The sequence below is a fragment of the Actinia tenebrosa genome, unplaced genomic scaffold (genome assembly GCF_029948245.1).
Source record: "Actinia tenebrosa isolate PJP-AT-01 unplaced genomic scaffold, QUT_ActTen_1.0 PGA_scaffold0__85_contigs__length_37466705, whole genome shotgun sequence".
Lineage (NCBI taxonomy): Eukaryota > Metazoa > Cnidaria > Anthozoa > Actiniaria > Actiniidae > Actinia > Actinia tenebrosa.
The window spans coordinates 20306778-20330793 of NW_028292569.1; the positions used below are offsets into that span (position 1 = coordinate 20306778).

At 37.3% G+C, this 24016-nt stretch overlaps 4 protein-coding genes and 1 long non-coding RNA gene across 9 annotated transcripts in view; 2 read left to right on the forward strand and 3 right to left on the reverse strand.

The window, feature by feature from the left end:
• LOC148913697 (uncharacterized) overlaps positions 1-13724 on the reverse strand; it is a 35352-nt gene extending 21628 nt beyond the window's left edge. Inside the window, exon 1 of one of the 2 annotated variants that reach the window (XM_089035097.1) lies at positions 13542-13724. In XM_089035097.1, the coding sequence (XP_088891223.1) occupies positions 13542-13668 (127 nt within the window). In that variant the 5' untranslated portion in view covers positions 13669-13724. The remainder of the gene's footprint in view (positions 1-13541) is intronic. The other variant, XM_089035103.1, reaches the window with a different exon arrangement.
• The window catches only part of LOC148913684 (uncharacterized), a 169897-nt gene that overhangs the window by 142654 nt on the left and 3227 nt on the right, over positions 1-24016 (reverse strand). The window lies entirely within an intron of this gene.
• Positions 5784-7761, forward strand: LOC116307833 (uncharacterized). Its single transcript, XM_089025937.1, has 3 exons — positions 5784-5933; positions 6391-6721; positions 6800-7761. Exons 1-3 carry the CDS (start codon positions 5793-5795, stop codon positions 7759-7761), a joined length of 1434 nt encoding a protein of 477 aa, XP_088882063.1. The 5' UTR covers positions 5784-5792.
• On the forward strand, positions 10008-11074 carry LOC148913699 (uncharacterized). The gene is made up of 3 exons (XR_016119052.1): positions 10008-10026; positions 10478-10574; positions 10908-11074. It is a non-coding gene; the product is annotated as an uncharacterized LOC148913699 (long non-coding RNA).
• LOC116307281 (uncharacterized) lies at positions 15365-22988 on the reverse strand. 3 transcript variants are annotated; one of them, XM_089035166.1, is made up of 10 exons: positions 21668-22987; positions 20750-21074; positions 20431-20561; positions 19008-19382; positions 18373-18648; positions 17866-17940; positions 17371-17517; positions 17109-17139; positions 16485-16644; positions 15366-15704 (listed from the first exon to the last, which is right to left on the reverse strand). In XM_089035166.1, the coding sequence occupies exons 4-10, from the start codon at positions 19348-19350 to the stop codon at positions 15546-15548; spliced, it is 1191 nt and encodes a 396-aa protein (XP_088891292.1). In that variant the 5' UTR covers positions 19351-19382; positions 20431-20561; positions 20750-21074; positions 21668-22987; the 3' UTR covers positions 15366-15545. The 3 variants fall into 3 exon arrangements, with proteins under 3 accessions (XP_088891287.1, XP_088891292.1, XP_088891297.1); XM_089035171.1 differs by having other exon boundaries at positions 20431-21074; positions 21668-22988; XM_089035161.1 differs by lacking the exons at positions 20431-20561; positions 20750-21074; positions 21668-22987 and adding an exon at positions 19467-19809 and having other exon boundaries at positions 15365-15704.

Here is a 24016-nt window from a genome sequence, read left to right on the forward strand (position 1 = left end):
CACGCAACGCTCCCTCCCCAGTTAATTTAAAAGAAAGCGATGTTTATATTTTACCGGGATTTGAATAACTTACTTCAAATGCTTCCCGTATTTCTAAGAATTCGACTATACATCAGTCACCGAGCTGATTGGATTAGTTATTCTGTTTATATTCGGGTTCATGCCCTTTCCCTTTGAAGAAAGCAGCTTGACGTCAGTAGTGTTGATATCTGTGACAATATGGAAATAAGACACTCTTACGACTTACGCCCTAAGTATTTCTTCGAAAACGCTAAAATAAGATAAGAAAGAAACTTGGCTTGAAACCGAGGTCAAAAATGATTAAACGAAATAAGCAGAACATTATGAAAAGCGATCCGAACTTTGTATTCTTGCATGCGCTCGTTTCCGCATCGCTATCAATTGTATTCAAAATTCAGATTGATAACAGCCAAGACCAAAATGTCTAGAACATTTATACTCTATTTTTTTTACTGCTTTTACACATATGCTAAACTTACTGAAGTGTTGAAAACGGTATTAAGCTCTGTGTCGAAAATAATGATGTACTGAAATAAACTTCTTTCGATGTATCCAGATTATATTAGTACTCAGTTTGGGTCAGAATTATGTCTTGGTACCCTGCGAGCAGAGTCTCCTTTTAAGAGGGGTTTTCAGTAAGGGTCACCTATGAGTTGCAAAATAAATTTTTTTCAAATTTCTCAAAATTGGCATGAGTGAAGGCCTCCATGCACTGAATTCATCGCTATAAGTTTTAGTTCGATCAGAATTTTATTTCCGGCAAACGGCGCGAAAATCTGAAATTGACGTCATTTCCGGTTTTCAAAGGCCGTTCGTGTGCACTCCTAAAAGTGCTACAAATCACTAGATTTCGTACATATTTTACCAAATAAATTTACCAGACTAAAAGTTGATATGATAGTGACTATTTAGAGCTATTTGTCTTTAAAGCAAGATACAAATTTAATATTTTATAGATTTTACAATTATCTGTACGTTTTCACCAGGTTTTACGTGCATCATATTCAAAAATCTGTATCGCCACTGGTACATGGCCTAGCTCAAAGCTATTGCACCAGGAGTAAAGAGGGATACCCATGGCTTAGTTTTATAAAATAAAATTTTGGGGCAATTCATAAACAAAACTTGGAGAGCGCTGTATGTCAACCCCATTTTCAGCCATATTTGACATCAATTTACAAGACGTTGTGTTTACAATCCACGAATAAGACCCCTGAAATCACGAAATCATGCCTCTATTCGCTTGCAATTCACAATAAACTTCCTAAAGCCACAGTACAATACTTTAATTACAATGTTCGAGCTGATACAATCAAGGAAAATCTCTTGGAAGAGGTTCGAAGCATTCATCATGACTGGATCTGAAACCAGTGGAATCGAGTCTGGCCCATCACTATACCGGATCACGCTATCGATGCCAAAAATGTCAAAAGATCAAAAACTAAGCTAACCTTATGTATTAGAAGGAGCTTAAACGTGTTATAATATTATATTCTTGGAATATCTTACCTTAATTTCACTCATTATTAACACGGTGCCATATCTAAATGGACACTACCGCGACAGACTTTGAAAACAATGAAGAATGCGTGACATAAACACAGGAACCCCAAACACCGCGTAATCACTCTTGTGTTCTACCAAAAAGAATGCGTTTTATTTTGTTAAGTCATCTAGTTGACAATGTTGATAAACTATTTACTTTTTACGTGTTTCTATTTGTAAAAAATATTTGTTCAAAATTAAATTTTGTTTTTAAAAACATTCTAGCTGCGCAGTCATTCCATAAGAAAGTGATTGTAAAGCGTAAATATCTTAAAACAAAGCAGTTATGAACTTCTATAAAAAGTTATTATTAAAAGCAAAATAAATTCACATTATTTATCAAAGTGGTTGTCATGTTTCATATAAAACATAATTCCAAAGCCTTTGCCTGGACGAGAAGTCCGGGCTGTCTCTACGTTGTTGCTTCTCAGTCTACATAGTTCGTGGTCCTTGATTAAGACGCAGGTGAGAAAGGCATACTATAATTCTTGTTTTTGTCGGTCTACTTTCTTTGTATGCAATAGTAGAAATCACCAAGCATTTAGATTTACAACAGAGGTTCTTTTAAAGAAGTATCATTCGATAGGATTGGACAGATCCTAAAGATTGAGCATCCTTTGAGGAAATTAGGTAAGTGACAAGTCTTGACTAACGTTAACTTGTATTGAGATGCACATGTTAAAACAGAAAAATTAAGCCCTGACATATATTTTCAGTGGTATCGTCGAAATTTTGTGGCGAGCATCCGCATTCCCGACAACACATTTGTCTCTCTTTCTTTCCTGAACTCAAAGATTTCCAACATGTAAGGTAAGCTGTAAAGTCTTGCTACGGTTGTTACGACATGTAAGGGACAGGTCAAAAATTAGAGGGGGGGGGGGGGGGGGGGGGGGGGGGAGGGGAGGGCTGGTGCAAAGGGGGGCAGGGTCATTATTCAAGTCAGAACCCATTCAAAATAATTAAAACTAGATTAACGGATATAGAAATTCAAGTCTGGCAAGGGGAACTCTTTAACGATGAAAAAACTAGAAGAGGCCCACCAGGCCAAAAATAAATAAATTAAGGACATATAGTCTGGCAAAAACAGATTACTGAACACAGAAAATCATTAACCAAATTGAGAATTAGTAATCACGACCTCGAAATCGAAAATTGAAGGCATTCAAGGGAATACTTAAAAAACCAGAAGAAAGGAGATGCTTCCATTGCCCAGATAGTGTAGAAGATGAGAGGCATTTCCTTCTTCACTGTACATTATATTCAAATCTAAGGGAAGAAATCTTCAAGAACATAAATAACATACAATGATTCTCTTTTGTTAAATGAGAACGAGTTGTTTCTGTTATTTATAAGTCCGGCCAAAATGTTAGCAGTTGCAGTAGCAAAATATGTCCACAACTGCTTTATAAAAAGATCACATACAATACAGAATTAATATAGTATGTGGTCTTCTGACCCAGACTAGGCAATAAATAGTAATTGTACTAAATAGGTTAAATAGGTGAATCTATTATAACATAAGAAAAACTACTATAAATCAATAATTATAGCCTTCATACGTTAATGTTTATTCGGGTAAAATGTCCATGCATTTTCTAATACTCGATACCGAGTCTGTCTGTCTGTCTTATTTTTCATGCAGGCTAAAAGGGAGGGCCTGCAGAAAGAATTGTGCAAGTATTTAAGGGAGGGCCAAATTGTTTTATATATAAGGAAAGGGAGGGCCACTAAAATATACAGGCCAAAAACAGGCCAAAAACTCTTTCTGAACTGAGAAATATATTGGTGTACTTCTCTAGATATTATCAAGAACAGTCGGATGGCTTCGTGTGGGTTATTTGCTCATGTTGGTGGAGTATGCGGCGGACCTCTAGATAACCCCGCTAATGTAGAATGTGTTTCGCTTCGAAAATGTGAGAAAGCCATACACGCCCACTTAAGAACACTGAATGTGCGAGACAGATCCTTGGAAACAGACTCTCAACTGATTCTAAATAGAGCAGGTAAATATTTACAAAATTTTTAAACTTTGCATTCTATTTCTCGCTATGTTTCTCTACATTTTTTCTACATTGTTTCCCGGGGGGAGGGGATGTGTCTCCCAAAAGTTTGCTTTCGGCACAGATTTGGCGGGAAAATAGAAAAAAATTCCCTCTATAATCGAGAGCTCGCTACGCCCCTAATATATTATGCTTTTTTGTATATTTAGTAAAATATCGACATTTTTATAGCTATCTGCAGGCGCTGCAGAGAAAAAATTGACAAAGCTGAGCAGCCTTTTCAAACAACTGCTGAGATACCAACTACAGAAAACCCATTTCAAGTATCAGCCGAGATTCCTTCTCTCCCCTCTGCCGAGAGTCTTTCTGAGTCAAAGACTAACAATATCTTCAGCTCTGACTATAACAAGGTTAGCAGCACATGTTTTAATAGACAGTTGAATTTCGAGTTATCCATACTTATTTTACACCTTTTCCTCTCTCATGTAGGAAACTGACAAAGAAAGTAGCGACACTGGCGACTCGTTGACAGAAGCATTTAGCCAACTTGAAATCGATAATGATCAAAGCCGGGATCCGAGTGTGGTTGTCACCGAAATAGAAGTTGGATTGAGCTCAGAATCGTCTGAAGAACAATTGTCCGATGAAACATCAAATCAAGCGTTAGTGCGCCGAAAGAAGCTCAACGAGTTCTTGATCACCAGTGGTATGCAGGACACGCTTGTTGGTCCGCCTAAAAAAGCTTGGGAGGCCATGAGTAGCCGAACGCAAAAAACGCATGTTTCCAAGGCTACAAATGTAATCGTGGCAGCCCTAGATGTAATTACACCAGGAGATGCAGGTAGCCTTTGGAGGGCTGTTCAAGAATCCAGGAAAGTCGATCAAGTTCTTGGAGTTAAGCCCCATGCAGAAGAAAAGTACGTTTCAGCTTTAGCACAGACATACCAGCACGCAATGAGCTGGGAAACAAAACGACAAGTTCTGTCAATCATGGCAGATTTACTGTCGCTTAATGACATCCGTCAATATATACCCAGACTGACAGAATATCGCTGGAAGATGGCTCGTGTTCACAACTTACAATACGGACGAGGCGTCCTTGTGTCAACCAACCGTGTTCATCGAATTCGCGTTGATGAAGGGCAGCTACACAGTTTCCTATCCTTTATCACTAGCCCCCATATTGTGCAAGACCTGCCATTTGGGCAGAGATATTTAAAACTATGCAATGGGGAAGTTCTGGAGACACCCAATGTAATTCGTTCACTGATCACATCTCGGATATGCGCACAGTATAATCAGTACTGTGAAGAGACGGCCTTCAAGCCATTCAGTGAAGCGACAATGAGGCGCGTTTTATCGGCATGTGCTGCGACAGAAAGAAAGTCGTTACAGGGTCTAGATTATTACCACGCAGATGGTGCTAAAGCGTTCGATGACCTGAGCAAGATTGTGACGCAGGTAGAACCGGCCCGTGGGCGTGAATGGGCAGCAAACTGTGAGAGAGCTCTACGGGAAGGCAAACAGTATATCAAGTCAGACTTCAAGGTATACGTAACTTATGTTAATCCACGTTTTGTAAAAATAATAGAAATATCTAATAGTTCCCATTTGTTGGTAAATGTTTGACAAACAGCTAACTCAGAATGATCTCTTCTTTAGGTTCATATAACAGATGCAAATCAAGTACCTGACCACTGCCTGGCGTACGCCCTAAGTAGTCCGAAGAAAGATCCGAAGAAAGATCCGAAGAAAGATTCCAAAAAAGATCCTTTTGCCAAAGCATGGCAGCACCAGCATGAGTCTTGCTCATCGTGCGAAGAGTTAAAGAGGGTTCTTAATGAAATCAAGAACGTTGTAGCTCAGAGTGAGAGTATACTCCCATCCGTTGATCATTGGGATGACATCACTTTCAGATGCAACCAAGCCATGGAAGCTATATTCGCCTGGAAATCTCATGAGGTACGATTTGTTCAGCAAGACAAACCTCGGCACTCAATCATGAACGAGCTAACCCCCCAAGAAGTTATGGTCACAGAGGATTGGGCCATGAAATTCCTCCCACAGAAGTACAGGGAAACTCAGTCCGACTGGTTCGGGAAGCGAGGGATTTCATGGCACGTATCTGTTACCAGTCGCAAGACCTCCTCCGGAGACCTACAACAGCAAGCTTTCGTCCATGTAGCAAAGAACTGCACTCAGGACACGGACTCTGTAATAGCTATCATGGAGCACACACTGCGCACTATCAAAACCGAAAACCCTGAAATTGCTACAGCATATTTTCGCCATGACAACGCCGGTTGCTATCATAGCGTCCCTTTGCTAATAGCATGTCACCTTATGGAAGAGGCAATTGGCATTAAGGTAATTTCATTTTTATCCCTATATTGATTGTAAGATGCATTTATGGAAGCAGCGCTATAGAAGTAATACTTGATTATCATAATCGTGATTATTATGATTTTCATCATTCTTGGGAACCCAGAGGTAAATGCTGTCGCGCGTTTCTCGCTCCCAATGAAACGAGCGACAGAGTTTTACCACTGGGATCCTGAGGATTGATGGATGGATGGTTGGATGGATGGAGATGATGAGGATGATGATGATGATAATGATGATGATGATGCTGATAATGATGATCGTTATCGTTATCAATAATATAAAATTATTCAAAGAAATTCTAAGAATGAGTTTCATACATAATCAGTCATACATAGGTATGGCCGATCAATTTCGGGATTTAGAAACACTTAGTTCTGATCATTTCGTGTTTTACTTTTTTGTAGTTCTATGAGTTTATAGGAAGCTTTGATATTTTCAGGTCGCTCGAGTCGACTTCAGTGAGCCTCAAGGAGGCAAAGGGTCATGCGACCGGAAAGCAGCGAATATAAAAGCACACATCAGACGATATATAAATGAGGGCAATGATGTCCAGACCCCTGAAGACCTATGTAACGCAATAAGATCGGGTGATGGTGTGCGAGTAGTTCGCGTTGCGTTAGTAGATGCAAGTTCTGTGACTACTGTCAACACTGGTAAACTAAAGGGAATCAGCACGCTGAATAATTTCAGTTATAGCGAGGATGGGCTGACTTGCTGGAAAGCACACGGCATAGGCGAAGGAAAGACTGAAAAGTGGTCTAAATTTCAAGGTATGATTCAAGAGCGTTTGATATACTGTATAACATATCCCAACAGAGTGATTTTATATATCTATCCTATTTTTACAGTCCCTGAAGCCCTTGCGATTGCTAAATTTTCCAGCCCGTTCAGCGATGGTGGCTTCCAAAACATCATCTATAGATCGACACGAGTAAGAAGTGCACCAAGCAATGCGGAAGCGTTAGAGAAAGACCAAGTACATGCAAAAGAGGATGAGAGTAGTGACGACGAAAATGATCCCAACCCAAAGCTCTTTAGCTGCCCCGTAGAAGGCTGCATACGAACATATCGGCGCTACACCTCACTAGAACGCCATCTAGAGTACGGGCAATGTCGACTGAAGCAAGAAAGGGAGACCCTCTACGATAAAGCCAAGAAGTTATACACAGAGAAGTTACTTGCTGGTGTAAGTTCTCAACCACAATTGAAGACAAAGTCCTGTCCAGAAACATCTACTGAGAGTCTTCCTCGCGGCTGGACATTGAAGGAAAGTAAGAAAGGTCAGCGTTTTTCAGAGAAGCAGAAAGCCTATCTTGATGAAATGTTTAACAAAGGAAAGGTAACTGGGCATAAGCTGGACCCCACAACCGTGGCGCAAGAAATGCATTTCGCCAAGGACTTCGATGGCAATCGTAGATTTCAAATATCGGAGTTTCTATCAGCAAGCCAAATTCAGGGGTACTTTTCCAGAAAGGCCTCTAAAGATCGACGTGGAGCTAAAGAAACTGACGAAGGTGATAATCAGCGAGCTGCGCAGGATCAAGACGCCTATGCACGTACCCTACAAACTGTTCTGGAGGAATGTCAACTAAAGCATCCTATAGTTTATGACTCAATCGACTTGTGCCAGTTGCACGCCGATGGAAAATTAAGGAAGTTAAGTCTACCTCTATTGCAAACCATATGTTATAACTTAGAAATAGATATATCAGATATAATTGTTAGACTTAAGGCTCCCTACATAGAGCGCATTAGTAAGGTAGTAGCGTCGTGTAGTTGTGTATCAGGAGCTGGTAGCTCAGGACCATAACTTAGTTTGTCATTCTTCCACTTCGATATCTTTAAGCATTCTAAGACGCTAACATGTTTCATGTTTGTATAACACAAAAACATCCTTTCTTTATCTAGCGTAAAATAATTAGTGCTCATGGGTTGTGGTTGTCACACCACATAATTATACCACATAAGTATATTAAAAGTGTCCATTTATCAGGCTACTTCATTGTTTTCAAAGTCTGTCGCGGTAGTGAATTTATTTTGCTTTTAATAATAACTTTTTATAGAAGTTCATAACTGCTTTGTTTTAAGATATTTACGCTTTACAATCACTTTCTTCTGGAATGACTGCGCAGTTAGAATGTTTTTAAAAACAAAATTTAATTTTGAACAAATATTTTTTACAAATAGAAACACGTAAAAAGTAAATAGTTTATTAACATTGTCAACTAGATGACTTAACAAAATAAAACGCATTCTTTTTGGTAGAACACAAGAGTGATTACGCGGTGTTTGGGGTTCCTGTGTTTATGTCACGCATTCTTCATTGTTTTCAAAGTCTGTCGCGGTAGTTTCCATTTAGATATGGCACCGTGTTAATAATGAGTGAAATTAAGGTAAGATATTCCAAGAATATAATATTATAACACGTTTAAGCTCCTTCTAATACATAAGGTTAGCTTAGTTTTTGATCTTTTGACATTTTTGGCATCGATAGCGTGATCCGGTATAGTGATGGGCCAGACTCGATTCCACTGGTTTCAGATCCAGTCATGATGAATGCTTCGAACCTCTTCCAAGAGATTTTCCTTGATTGTATCAGCTCGAACATTGTAATTAAAGTATTGTACTGTGGCTTTAGGAAGTTTATTGTGAATTGCAAGCGAATAGAGGCATGATTTCGTGATTTCAGGGGTCTTATTCGTGGATTGTAAACACAACGTCTTGTAAATTGATGTCAAATATGGCTGAAAATGGGGTTGACATACAGCGCTCTCCAAGTTTTGTTTATGAATTGCCCCAAAATTTTATTTTATAAAACTAAGCCATGGGTATCCCTCTTTACTCCTGGTGCAATAGCTTTGAGCTAGGCCATGTACCAGTAGCGATACAGATTTTTGAATATGATGCACGTAAAACCTGGTGAAAACGTACAAATAATTGTAAAATCTATAAAATATTAAATTTGTATCTTGCTTTAAAGACAAATAGCTCTAAATAGTCACTATCATATCAACTTTTTACGGTGGCCCACAAGTCTCACGGCAAAACAAAAACTCACGGCAAAACAAACTAAACTCACGGCAAAACAAACTAAACTCACGGCAAAATAAACTTAACTCACGGCAGAATAAAGAAAGCCACGGCAAAATAAACTAAACTCACGGCAGAATAAAGAAAGCCACGGCAGAACAAAGAAAGCCACGGCAGAATACAATAAAGGTTGTGATGGGAACGATGGTGGGTTCCCTGTTGATTTTTTTACCGCGAGCAATTTGTCAGCGGTTTTGATGTTGTAAATACAAATGGCGTCTGGTTAAATACTATTAAATTTACAGTGCAAAGTTTATCAATTTATCATAACCTTTAAAAGACTTTAGACTTCAATATTGACCCTGAAACAATAAGAACACTTTATAATTATTCCAACAACAAAAAAGTTTCAATGATAAGAACCTAAGCTTGACAAGAAATAATTAAAAATGAATGTTGGTAATGAAATGAATGGTTTTAGGAGATATTTTTGTAGAGAAAAATCGGTTCAAGGTTTGTCATCTTAGTCGCCGGGTATGTGATTCCAAGCCGATCGGTTTTTGGATGCTCGATGTTCTAGCTCAATCAATCGCGTTTGAATCGAAAGTTATCAAATGAAATATCCACCATTTAACATTTTGAGGCAAGTAACAGCCCTTAGGGTCAAAGGCCACCTTTCGTCATTTAGTTCTCAGATGTTTTGGCAGTCAGGAAACAAAACAATCCTTCGTTCGCGAGGGTTGCCAGTGAAGCTAACGTGGCCCCCAACTAGTTTTATTATATCGACATAAATGGCAGAGACTTGACCGTACAAGTATGTAGAAATTGAAAGTATACACAGTGTAGATATAGGAAATCACCAACTGCAAGAAAATCCACACCAAACCGGTGAGACAGATTTGGCATTCATAATACTTTCTCGCCAGGAGATGTTCACACAACGACGTTCAAATGCAAATGAAGCACAATGAAACTTTTATCCCACAATGCTTTACGCGACTTGATCACCCTCCTCTGATTCTGCCGTGGCTTTCTTTATTCTGCCGTGAGTTTAGTTTATTTTGCCGTGGCTTTCTTTATTCTGCCGTGAGTTTAGTTTATTTTGCCGTGGCTTTCTTTATTCTGCCGTGAGTTAAGTTTATTTTGCCGTGAATTTATTGCCTTTTGCCGTGAGTTTAGTTTGTTTTGCCGTGAGTTTAGTTTGTTTTGCCGTGAGTTTTTGTTTTACCGTGAGACTTGTGGGCCACCGTAACTTTTAGTCTGGTAAATTTATTTGGTAAAATATGTACGAAATCTAGTGATTTGTAGCACTTTTAGGAGTGCACACGAACGGCCTTTGAAAACCGAAAATAACGTCGAATTTCAGATTTTCGCGCCGTTTGCCGGAAATAAAATTCTGATCGAACTAAAACTTATAGCGATGAATTCAGTGCATGGAGGCCTTCACTCATGCCAATTTTGAGAAATTTGAAAAAAATTTATTTTGCAACTCATAGGTGATCCTTACTGCAAACCCCTCTTAACTCCTCAACGAGCGAGGCCAACTTGAAACTGAATCATGTAGAGTTGATTTGCCCAAGGAAATATAACAAGGTTAGCAGTAAAATTTTATAAATCTTGAAAAACATAAAGCCCTGAAAAAGATAAAAAGCTTCTTTGGAAACCTGATTTTGTTTTGAAATGTAAACTACATAGTACGAAGCGAAACGTCTAGAAAAGATAATCTAGCCAAAACGTAACAATGTTGGAGATGATGAGTTAGTAGCATACAGACGACGGCTGAAATTCACCAAAAATATTATTTGAAATATGTTATATAGGGGCAATAGTATAACATTACTATAATATAACAATATTGCGGTATTTTTATTCAACATTATGCGAGACATAGACCATAGTATCAGCATTTTTTTTTTGTATTCGTAGATCCTTCCATAATTCTGAGAACTGCGTATTGAGTTGCGTCCGGGGGATGGCGGAGAACCAAAGTGGGTTGAGGCACAGGTAGCCTAAGCTTGGTTTCTGTGGTGTCACGTTATAAGGAAATGTATGGGCTTCATCAAAAATTGCAATAAAATCATTAAAACTTGAAATGAAGCCTCGAAATTTTACCTGATCATTGAGTATAATAACACTTCTTTCGCTCTGTGTGGTTATGTTTTTGAATTAAACCCGTTTTAAGATTTCTTCTTACTGGTGGGTAAGTGCTGCCTTTCTAGTATTTCAAAAACGAGTGCGAGTGTTAGATAGGGTTTCCAAAAACGAGAAAACATCTGAAAGCACGAGACCTCGTGCTTTTATTGTTTTTGAGTGTGTGTAAACCCTAATGAATAACGAAGCACGAGTTTTTGGAATTACTTCTCTAATCGGAGTTGATAAAGAGTTGAAAAGAAGTTTCCTTGCTTTTTTATTTCTTTTTTATTTAATACACGTAAAGCAGTTGTATGGGGAACAAGCCTATACCGCTTCGAAAGCGATGATGTTTCGGCCCGTTATCTATTTATTGTGTGGCATTGCTGAAAAGAATTTTGGTCTTGGCAGAAGAGCGATCTCGCGGTACGCTTTCACGTTGCAAAGTGTTACGCAAATTTCGACGGAAACATTTGTTTTAAAATTCTCTTGGACGAAACACATCGTAATTAAGTTTTTTCGAGATTTTAGTGGTTCTTGCTTTGAAACATCATAGTGTTTTGGGGAAAAACATATATGTACATATAACGTCTCGCCGAACGAACGAGAGATCCGACAATAGATATAAACAATGACTGAGTATCGCAGAGAGCAGAGTACTTGGTGTAAAATATTTTGGCACATGAGCATTACTGTACGCGCTATGTTGAATGTAGGATACTTTTTAAACCTTCATTCTGCTCTTTGACATTTATGGTAAATGTATTTAGCTCTTATGTCATAGCTTAAAGACAATGCGAAAGTCTCAATTCAAACGAAAAGATACAAGGCTTGTCTTTGACCTGTGCGCCGTCACCAATCTACTCAAAATTTACATCTTTTGGTGCTTCAAAAATTTACATCTTTTGGTGCTTCAAAAATATTACCGAATCCAAGAAATAATACTTTAAATCAGAGTATTAATAAATGAAAACTGATGATTTCAGACTTCTATCTTTAAAGTTGTAAAGTACGCACTGTTTGTTTGTGGGACCTAGTTTAAATAATAGCTGATACCAAAAACATGTCCTCAGATGCGCACGAAGCTACAACATATCGGAAGCTTGCTTCACAAAATGTATATGCATCAACTGTTAGTTACATAGATAAACTCACAAGTTTTCTCATCTTATGCTCACAGGCAGCTGAGACTGGCAAGTTGCCTTGATTTGCCGCACAATCACAAAAGCTTTTGGATAACTTTTCAATAACTTACTTGGCGACTTGGACCTAGATACTAACTTAGGAATAAAATACGCATTGTCGTAGGGTTAATCAATAATATTTTTTTCCCCAAAAAATGGCGTCATGCGAAAAGGTATAATATAGTCTACACAGAGAAGATTCACCGCAACTCTTTGAAATACTCCGCATGGTGAAATGTTTTACATTTTCCATTGCTTATGATGGAAATGGCATATGATTGGATTAGGTCCAAAACTCTGACAGCTAAATGACACGCACGGAGACTATTATGGGCCGGCAAACCAAACGTAGTGACTGTTTCGGCCTGAGGGCCGAAACAAAAATTAATAGAATATAGATCCAACCCAACTTTGTCAGCAAATTCCTCGTTGGCATAGTTAGTGAATCATTAGACTATCACGCAAAGGGTCCCAGCTGCGAGACATGATAAGCCCAAGGTAAAAAGAAAAGAAAAAGTTAATTACGTAGGTAGATAGTAGATACAAGTATAAGAAGTAAGTATTGTAGAGGAGAGAGGTAAAGAATTTAGGCAAGTGCGTGGAAAGTGGATGAGAAATTATTCAGCTATTTTGAGACACCTACGACAAATATAAATAGCTTATAAATTATTAATGAGTTTGAGAACTTTCTTTAAAGAATACTTCTCCTAATAGTTGGACCTTCACGTGGCTCGCATGAAAACTTCAATGGCTGTCCCGTCCATCAGTATTCAACTACAGACGTTAATAGAGGACCATCTGGGTTTATCAGTTAAATTACTGCTGAGTGTTATTCTTTATAAACAATTTTAGTTTTAAATTTCGATATTTAACAGAGCTCATAGAAAAAGTAGAGCTCATAGAGAATCAATTCCAGCAATTAGTGTAAGCCGCATATTTTTTGTCGTACTTTTTTCCCTATAGTCTGTGTATTCACATCACTTATTTTCTTATTCTCTGGGGAATACGGCAACGTGGTCTTTAATAGGATAATATTAAATCAATACAAATATTAAAATTTATTTGTATATAATACATTTTTATGACAGTCACGCGCGCTTGCCTATTTAATTTGCAGGCGATTGGCATGAATACATGAATGAATAATAAGCGTCGGGGGTTCCCCCCGTAGATCTTAGGTCCATATAATTAAGCGACGTTTGCACGCATCGTTTTGTAAATCTACAAGTAAAAGCCAGCAAAATACCTGATTTTATGACCAAGAAAGTAACAAAGAAGCTTCCGAACACCTTCAGTAGCAGAACATGCAAAGTAAATGTCTTGAAAGGCGATAAAAACATCATATTCAACCCTGCGTTAAATTCGAACCTCATACAGTTGTTTCGTACATGTATAATATATCGAATTCTTGGAAAGCTAAATATACGTTAATGATGCGATTGTCACGCAAGCATTATTAACGGCTTTAAGACGAAAACGGAAAGAAGCGTTTCCATATCCAGAATAGCCTACTTTTAATAATCGTACAGCATTTTGTTTTTAACAAAATTTAGCTATAAAGCTGCAATGTAGCGACTGTCACTTAGATTATAATAACATTGTAACACAACGACCAGAAAATATGTATTTGTTCATGCTTCTAGTACTGTGTTAACTTTGTAGCATTTATTTATTTTGAGAGCTAGGTTTTTGTTTGCAGCTCCGATCACGATCACAATGTACATGTTTCGTGCTATGTGTAAAAGTTTCAGATTAATGTGAAGTTTAAGCACAGGGAGCCCGGCTTTAGAATTTGTACATGAATAAAAAAAATCAATAAGTGCTTTATTGGGTTTCCTGTGTTTAGAATTTGTTCATGAATAAAAAAAATCATTAAGTGCTTTATTGGGTTTCCTTTGTCGAGATTTGAAACAATACGCTGATACGTTGCATTTCCGGTAATCGTACTAACCAATAACTTGATAGCAGATTAACCTAACGTAACAGTGTAACGCACGCCCTAGTAAATGGTAAGAAAGAGAGAAGCTTCTCTCTTTCTTACCACTTACTAGAAAGTACGTTACACTAATACGTTAAATTTGAATTATAAGCTGCTCTCAAGTTACGTTACGTTGCTGGTTAGTACGATTACCGGAAATTCAACGTATCAGGGTCTTGTTTCAAATCTCGACAAAGGAAACCCAATACTGAGCACTTACTGATTTTTTTTATTCATGAACAAATTCTAAACAAAGGAAACCCAATAAAGCACCTATTGATTTTTTTTATTCATGTACAAATTATAAAGCCGGGCTCCCTGTGGTTTAAGACTAGCAATATTTGCAATAAAATAAAATTGTCTCACGCATGGGGGTTAGAGTGTATGTGTGTGTGTACATATTTACAATATGAGTGACCGTGTTGTACCAAATATACATCCACGAGCCGAAGTCGTTAATTTTAAAGATAAAATTAAATTGGGCTAAGAAAATTGGAGTTACAGTTTATGCAAATCAGGACGATTTTGTATCAGATATACAACCTCCTCCACGGACAATGATTTATATTGTGTTTTCCTCATTAATTATTTATGAGTTTTGTAAATATATATATATATATATATATAATTTATATATATACTGATATATAGTCATTTGCAAAAATTATGGCCACTTCCAATATGTATACAAGTATATCAATAGCATTTTTTTTTAAATATGGGAGATTATCCCCGATATTTTTTTTGAGTTGTCCATCACTAGGGCTTTCTGAAAAAAAACAACAAACAAACAAACAAACAAGAAAGACATCCCGCCGTGACTCTGATATACTTTCGATATACTTGTATTTATATTTGAAACGGCCATAATTTTTGTAAATGGCTGTACTTGATTTAACTAAAATATAAAGATCTATTAAATATTTGTAGTGCAAAAGCTCTCGAAATAAAACTGGTCTTTAAAAGTGACATGCATGAGCTCCAGAAACTTAATGGTAGTTTAATTATCACCACCAACATGATATATTTTCCAATTACAATTTTCTAATTGTAATTGTAATTTCTTTTTCTTTTATTTATTTATTTTGTTTTTCTCAAAAGTACTAACCCAACTATAATTTGTTATATAAACTTCTAATTTATTGTAGTTTTTCATTATTTTGCTCTTTTTTTTCTTTTCTTTTTTGTTATTTTTTGTTCTAAATTGCCTACGGCTTCTCGATCTCTTCTTTCTTTTTATCTCGTTTATTTTCCTCCCATTTTATTTCTCTTTTATATCCTTTCATAGATTGGCTCTTTATTTTCTTGACTTGTTAGGCCTTGAATTTCAGCATATTCTGTGTCTTTATATTCCGGTGGGAAAATAACGCTTGGTAGTTCTTCAGTCCGTTTCAAATCATCCAGTTCAGTATAAATAATTTGCCCGGGACGCTAGAGATACACAAAAAATGATGACAAATTAATATGAATATTAAAGATTTACAAGACTGTATTCATTGGTCAAATACTTAGAATGAGTGATATAATATTATTATATTCAATTCCAGCAAAATCCAATTCATATCAGTAACTTATAATCCATTCCATTCACATCTAATCACTCTCAGACACGTGCAATCCATCCCAGTCATATCCAATCCATCCCAGCCACATCCAATCCATCTCAATCACATCCAATCCATCACAGACACATGCGTCGCTATCCATCCCAGCCACATCAAATCCATCAATTACATTCAATCCATCCCAGTCACATTCAATTCATCCTAGTCCCATGTAATCCATCTCAGTCACATCCAATCCATCCCAGTCACATTCAATCCATCCCAGTCACATTCAATCCATCCCAGTCACATTCAATCCATCCCAGTCACATGCAATCCATCCCAGTCCCATGCAATCCATCTCAATCACAGCCAATCCATCCCAGTCACATTCAATCCATCTCAGTCATATCCAATCCATGCCAAAAAAAAAACACATCAAATCCATCTCAGTCACATCCAATCCATTTCAGTCGCATCCAAGGAAACATCCAGTCCATGTCCATCATATATGCATTCCATCTCAGTCACATGCATTTCATCACAGTCATGATGACATACAATCAATTATTAAAGGTTCAATAATTTCCACAAGCATTTGATAATCTTATGTGTTTTTGATATACCTAAACCTTACATGTACGTCAACATAAATCGGTGGCATTACCCTTTTCTTGCTTTTATCGACCTGGGCGTATATGGGCATTTCATCTCCTTGATCAAGCCTGTTTCTTGTTTTCAATGAATCATTAATTTGTGCATAGATTGAGAACGTACTCTCGTCTTTTTCATTTATGATAGATGGGTGTCTATCAATTCTGTTCTGCCTAAATACGAAGCAATAAATATAAAGTTTTTATGCCTTTAAAACTATTTTAAAGATCTAGAGCTAAATTTTAACCGGAACGCAATGGAACTATAAAAGAACAAGGTGTCTATTAATATAATCAACGACTGGGTTTCAATGTTTCCCAAGCAGGATGACCTTCGATAACAGGGAACGTTTTATTAGAAAATTGTAAGTTGTCCGATTCTATAAGTGGTAATTTAATCGTTAAATGTGGAGGCATCCTGCAGTGCAGACCTGCTCGCATATCTTGCCCCAGGCTCTTTAATTTGTAGAACTTGAATATAGAAGTCTAAGCCATTCATTATTGTTAATTGATATTTGTATAATACAAGTTTTGCGTCGTGAATTCGCACTGAGAAGGAAAACTCACGTAAAGGTCTTCTGACCCAGGTCATGTTTCTCTCATTTTTAGTATTAATGCGCCCGATAATTGATACTTACTTATTAACACTCTTATTGGACGCCTCATCTCCTACAAAATATATCGTTATATATGGTATTTGTATTGATATACAGTATAGTATATTTATGTCATTATGTGAAGTGAAACGACAGAGTTGATGGAGGCTCGGGGGCGTTAATCGGTTTGCGGCACAAACATTTGCTTCGCGCGAAGTGGCAAATAAGGCGTCAACGTTCCTTCGCCAACGAGCTCTGTCGATTGCGACACAATGAAATGACTTTATTCGTAACACATACTTACTTTTCTTTGATATGCATTTCTTGTTGGCAACGATAAATGAAATTATTGCAAGTGCTATCGCTATCAGCAATCCTACGGCAATTACTCCTCCTACGATTGGTGTTAGACTGTTACGTTTCCTTCTAGGTATTACAACCTGAGTAAAGGCTTGACAAGAAATAGTAATGGTCTTAGTCATTTAAGCAATTTCATATAACATACTATACCTGAGTATGTTATTTTTTCTTTTAAGTCGACAGATTGCCCAGAATCATGTCTGGTTTTTCGAATTTGAGTTGCAAACGGACTCTTTTTTCCCCGTCAGTCTACACTAGGCATTCTTGCTCACTCATACTCGGCTCTTTCTCTCCTTCTCTTTTCCTCGCTCGTTCTGTCCCTTTCTCTCTGTTTTTTATTATTTATTTTTAATATAATTTTTTCTCTCTTTTCTATCGACGCAACACTAAATGATTATGTCGATTTATAAAGAAAGTGTTACAAAATCATCTAGTATACCCTGTTTAGTGACTTTTGTTTGTCCTGAGTACGAGGTTGGCTTTTTTCCATTTTTCCTGTAGACACTGGGAGATACTGTTGAAATTCAAACGAACAAATAAAGAAAAAAACCAAAACCCATTCATCATGTACCCAAGCCGTATGATGCGTTCATTGATTTATCCTTCCGGCCATGCATCCTTTCCTCCAACCATTCACCTTTCAGTCTATAGATCTATCTATTCATCCACCCATCCTTTTAAAACAGCCAATCCATCTAACTACGTCTCGGGTTTGTATAACTGTCTCGAATTCTCCCAACCTCCCCTCGTGTTGCTATCAGGCTATTTAAACACGGAAAAAGTTTTCTATTGCTTAAACATTATGTGGTGCAAAATAATATATGCTTTTTTGTATGCCAAATATAATCATTTTTTATTGCAAAGTCGTATTATTCTTGCCCTGTCGTATGGCCTCTATCTGCTATATTTAGAACCTTCGTCATAAACATTATTTCAATATACTTACACAACACAGCTATTTCGGCTTCCATAGTCACAGGTTCCTCGTTTGGGTTGTTACTAGCGCGACATTCATACCCTCCACCTTGATGTGCTGTGATATTGTTTATCCTTAGTGTAGCTTTTCCTTCTCCTTCACTCATGATATTGCCTAGAGGCATTCTTATCCAAGTGACATTGGGTGTTGGATTGCCAGTAGCAGAACAGTTTATTTCCAGGGTATCTCTTTCGATCAGTTTTATTTTTGATGTATTTGTCGTTGGTATTGTTATTTTAGGTCTTGCTAAACGACGAAAATAAATTTAAAGCGACTATATTCAGTTGGTTGGTTATTGCTTTATAAGTATTGTTTTTGATTGATTATCGCTCATTAGTATTGTTGTTTAAAAAAAAAACAACACATGAAACTGAAAGCATAGTGGAAAACAAAGAGATGGCTTTTTCATTCTAATATTGCGCACATGGGTTTTAATAGCCTTCGGAATTGTTTATCTCTCTTGTTCGCTGTATATATTTGATTAGTTTTGCTATTATGTTTTTCATCCCGTCACTTCCCGTCCCGTCCCGTCCCCCCTCTTCCAAAAACCTATCTTTAAATTCGCGCTATTGAGACTTTTCTTTATCAAGTGGTTAGCAACTTACTTGTGACAACAAGCTTTACTTTACTTCTGATCGGGTCCGTTTTTGTTAACACCAGGCTACATCCATAGGTACCGCTATCACCTACCGTGACATTCTGTATGACAAGGGTAGCATTGGACTCTAAGCTGACACGAGTAGGACTAAAGAATTGTTTTGGACAGGTTTTGTGGTTGATAGTCCACTGTCTTTGTTTAAAAACGAGTTCATAGCCAATTATCGATTCCGAATTATTTGGCCAATAAAATGACCATATTGGTGAGAATTCTTGAAAGTCATTTTTTCTGTTATCTACTGTGTAGTCCCAGACAAAACGTGCAGTTTTCCCAACAGATACGTACAGCATACTTGGTGGTACCTCAGTAAACCGAGCCTGCCCTGTAGATAAATTATAGAGAAACGGCGTTGAACTGCGTTTTTGGTGTTCATGACTGTAATTCGTACATATAATGCATTGGTTACCTTTTGCGATTTGCACAAATGGGACGACGGCCATTAGTAGCGCAAAGATCAGTATTTTGATGAAGAAAACCATATTTATCCTCAGCTAAGGTTTTCGTAAATATCAATGAGTACTTTATATTGATGTATATTACTTATTATGAAACGAAAAATTTTATGCAGATAAAATTAGTTTTCGAAAATGAAATATTACGTTACCCTTAGGCCTAAATGTGGTTTAATTTACAAAGCCCTGTAAACACTCGCAATGTTTTGTTGTGCGGCTTATTCCGTAATTTCAATGGCGATTTCACGGCGAGAGATCAAAACCAAGTCGTCGCAAAGTCGAACTTTACGAATGAAAATCGTCTAGATTTGCAACTAATGGTTCGTTTGTTCGTTCGTTCATTCATTTTTTTATTCTTTTTTTTTATTTCGAATAATAATTGGTGCGAGCCGTCAGGCGAGCAGCGACAGTAATCTTGGATTTTCCGTGTCCCATAAACCAACAAAAATCTCGATTTTGAAAGTTCTTTCATTTGGCACCCCCGGGACTGGAGTTTCAGGGACAATTTCTTTTTTCACGTGCCTGCCTCGTGGTAATGTTTGATCGCGCGTGATCTCTTTCACGTAACTTGTTTGGCCCCCCACAGCTTCAACTTCAGGGACAAATATTTTTTCCGCGTGCTCATATATTATTTATCTCGCAAACAATTTAGGGACATTTTAACGCCAGCAAAGCTATTTTATTAGCCTTATTTTATGCTTTTGTGGACAGTGATTATGATAAATTTTATTTGTTTTTTTTAAACCATCTCTACTACAAAGATGTTCTTCCAGAATAAAGTTAATGTTATATAAATACCATTTTACTTTTGACCCGTATGACCATCTCAAATGATTTGACTCTTACTTGCCATCAAGATGTGGCTACTTGTGGCTTTGGATTAAGTATCACAGCCATTACCATGCAACATTGGTGTACCTTAAGGAAGTATCCTTGGGCCTCTTCTGTTCATCATCTACATCAACGATCTTCCTGATGTTGTCCGCCATTCTCAAGTATCCCTATACGCTGATGATACAGTCTTGTACTCTTCTTCTCCTTCTCAGTTCCTGACATAGAAGATAAGCTTATTGAAGATCTCAAGCTGGTTGGTGATTGGTTTAAGATCAATCATTTGACCCTGAATGCAACCAAAACTAAAGCCATGTTGTTTTGCAGCAAGAGAAAGACCGACATGTCCACCATCTCCATACAGGTCCATCTCAAAGACATCGAAAGAGTTCAAGAATTCAAGTACCTTGGTATAGTCTTTTCCAGCAATATGTCTTGGTCAGCTCATGTTGAAAAACAGATGACCAAAATCAATAAACGCCTTGGTCTCCTGAATCGAATCAAACATCTTTCGCTACATTCGCTAGACTCTTGTACTTCAACAGCTTGGTCCTACCGCTTATTGATTATGGTGATATTGTTTGGGAGGATAAAGATAGTATCACGCTTATGGAATCTCTTCAAACCCTGCACAACAAAGCGGTCAAGATCATCCTGGATCGTCCTCCAAACTTCTCAGCATCAGATGCTCGGAAAGAACTTAATTGGATGGAACTCAGTAAGCGCAGATACTACCATCGATGTTTACATATATTCAAATGTAAAAACAGATTATTATCATCAAATCTATAGCCGAATGAGCTCAATGAGCATGGCTACAACACGAGGTATGGAAGCGAGTTCGCTTACCACGACCCAAAACTAACTGGGGAAAACAAACAATGCAGTATCAAGCCATGAAAGAATGGAACAATCTGAGTGAAACACTTAAAATAATTTAAGCATTAATTTAGGTGTGGCAGGTAATAAGATATCTTGAAGTAAAATACAGGGATGTATCTGGGTCCTTTCTTAACTCTGACTACTCTGGGTATACTCAAAACCACAGAGAAGATAAATATGAAGGTACCGTATTATTCGAGCCTTTGTAAGTATATAATTCGTGAAGAGCACAATGAGCACAAAGACATCCCAAATTTTCTAAGTTCCAATATTCAGTAGACAATTAAAGACGATTAAAAGCGGTGTCTCAGACAATTCTTTAGTCGTTATTTGATTTTTGGTTTGACTTTTCGTTTAACATTTAAGAATATGCCTGTGGAATGTGCGCGGTATGAATAGTAAAGTTTTTAATATTAAGTTTTTAAAAGCTTTACAAACTTACGTAAGATGAGTATGTTAATGGATATGGCTTGCCGCGTGTAGCTAAGGTCGACAGTTGATGCGTCTCTTTTCCCTGCGGTTTAATGCTTTTGTTCCAAGCTATAGTGTGCATGATGGTGTGGCCCACGTGTCCCATGTGGCCTACATTGCCAATATGATCGATAGAGGCCGAGTCCAGTTTCTTTGGCTCACAAATACTCCAAGCACCAAACAAGTAACTGAAAAGAGACGTCGGCTGAGAAGCTAATAGGCAGAAAGCATAATGAAGTGCATAAATCTGCATGAAAAATGGTTATGAGTAAGAAAAACAGTCACAAAACTGACACATAAGAAATATATGATTTTTTTTTACTTTTCCTTAACTGGTCTATCAGTGCTACAAATATTACCCACAAACTGTGCTAATATTTCAAAAAAAGATTATTAAAAACGATGGGATATATTCTGCTTCTCTTATCGTATTGCCCTATGCTGATCGCAAAGCAAGATACAAAATACAGCGCTTTTTTAAAATTCTGCATTTAAAATGAATATCAATACATCTGATGCATTATGGGTAATTTTTAACCAAAAAAATCGCCATATTTTACAATTATTCATCTAGGGCAAAGGGATTATCGGGGAATAGTTATCGATCCGCGACACTATTTATTGCCACTCTAACCGTTGCTAATTCAAATATAACCTTGTCTATTGATTTTCTACAGACAATGAAAAGTGGATAACGTATTTACAAGATATGCAAAGCATGGGCATAGAACAAGTCACTGTGAACGTAAGGGGGACTAAGAAACAGACGCATTCTAAGTAGGTAGTCAGGGGTGATTGACTGGTTACAATCTCTTTACCTCTGGGGTCTTGGGTTTCATTATTAGACTCAGCACCGCATTTAAGTAGAGTAAATTTCTCTCTTTATTTTGGGGGTTTACCTAGCTTCTTCCATTTTCCTTACTGCACCTATCCTAACAAGTTAAATTTGATTAGATCTATAAGTTAGCCATGAACTTGACATCTTGACCTGGATCAGCTCAAAGACTGTTGATTCGGCGCTTGGAAAATACACTTCATAGGTTAAGTAACTTGATTGTATTGTTCGGTGCATTTGCGTTAGACGTTAACGTTACCCCTATCAGCCTATTTTCGCTTGATGTCGTGCGTTTTCTTTTCACCGTACGACTCCTTCTCTGAAAACAAAACCAAAAGGAGAGCTGGTACCGTTATTAACGAGAGAGATAGAAAATAATGTTAAGAAAGGTACGGTGTGCGAGAAGAGGAAGGAGCGCTGGTGGCTCGTTTAAACTTGATAAAGTTCCAATGTTCAAACATAAATCTTGGCCAACTAGATACATATACTATAATTTAATTGCAATCTTTTAACCACCCTTTTGATAAGTATCGCAATTCTCCTATAAGATGCATGCTATGTCCTGAGTGACAGAGCCGTCAATATAATATAGTATTGTCGGCTCAGAAACCGCGCGCGATTGACCCATAGCGTTTGATTGACGGCGAAAATAGCACTTTTTTGGTATCGACGTCTGTTTTCTGAATGCAGTGGTTCTCTCAAAGAAATATTCTTCTTCCCTCTTACAACTTTATGACAAAAATTATTTCCTGACAATGTTGTACAAGGATAAGGAAAATTAAATCTCGCACTTTCTGCTACGGTTGAGTGAAAAATATCATACAGAATTTGTTATCTTTCAAACTTTTACGCTTCGAAAAAAAATGATTCATCAAACTTACGAAAAATATTTTTCGGCGAAAACTCTAAAAAACTCCGGAACCCGTTGCTAGTGAGGCCATTATTAGGTGTGAGAGTTTCAATCAAATCAGGCTTGTTTAATGCCTTTTTATTCATTTTAATATTTAAGAATAGGAGAATCGCGATACAAATCTTATTGCGATTTGAGCCAACAATATGGGTTTATATTAGCGGAGTTGAAGAAAATTTATTTGCCACTACAGCCAATACGGAAATATATTTCTCACAACTAGCTACCAACATAAACTCGTATTTTCGCTTAAAATCACCATACGTTGTACGTATTGTACTTTAAAATGACATTTATCCAGGTGTCTAGTAGTATCAGCCAGTACTTACTTATAGTGAACAATTATTAATACCAAGAGAACCACTGCAACCCCAACGTAATGGATATTATAAGCGGATTATGATCATTAAGTGCACTAAATCCTTTGAATCTAAATAAAGAAAAAAAGAGAAAATGCATTATTGGATGTATTTATATTTCTCGTAGCCAAACGACAAGTAAAGGATAAATAACCCCCCCCCACCGCCCGCCAGCCACGCATAGTCGGGATATACTTGCTTACTTATATGTGGTGT

Bases quoted from the DNA above. Each gene is read 5' to 3' on its own strand.
- LOC116307833 (XM_089025937.1), top strand. From the start codon at position 5,793: ATGGAGCACACACTGCGCACTATCAAAACCGAAAACCCTGAAATTGCT. The intron at 5,934-6,390 runs GTAATTTCATTT...TGATATTTTCAG, and splicing joins AAGAGGCAATTGGCATTAAG to GTCGCTCGAGTCGACTTCAG. The intron at 6,722-6,799 runs GTATGATTCAAG...CTATTTTTACAG, and splicing joins AAAGTGGTCTAAATTTCAAG to TCCCTGAAGCCCTTGCGATT.
- LOC116307281 (XM_089035161.1), bottom strand. From the start codon at position 19,539: ATGGTTTTCTTCATCAAAATACTGATCTTTGCGCTACTAATGGCCGTC. The intron at 16,645-17,108 runs GTAAGTATCAAT...CTTCGTATTTAG, and splicing joins TCCAATAAGAGTGTTAATAA to GCAGAACAGAATTGATAGAC. The intron at 15,705-16,484 runs GTAATGCCACCG...GTGTATCTCTAG, and splicing joins TCGATAAAAGCAAGAAAAGG to CGTCCCGGGCAAATTATTTA.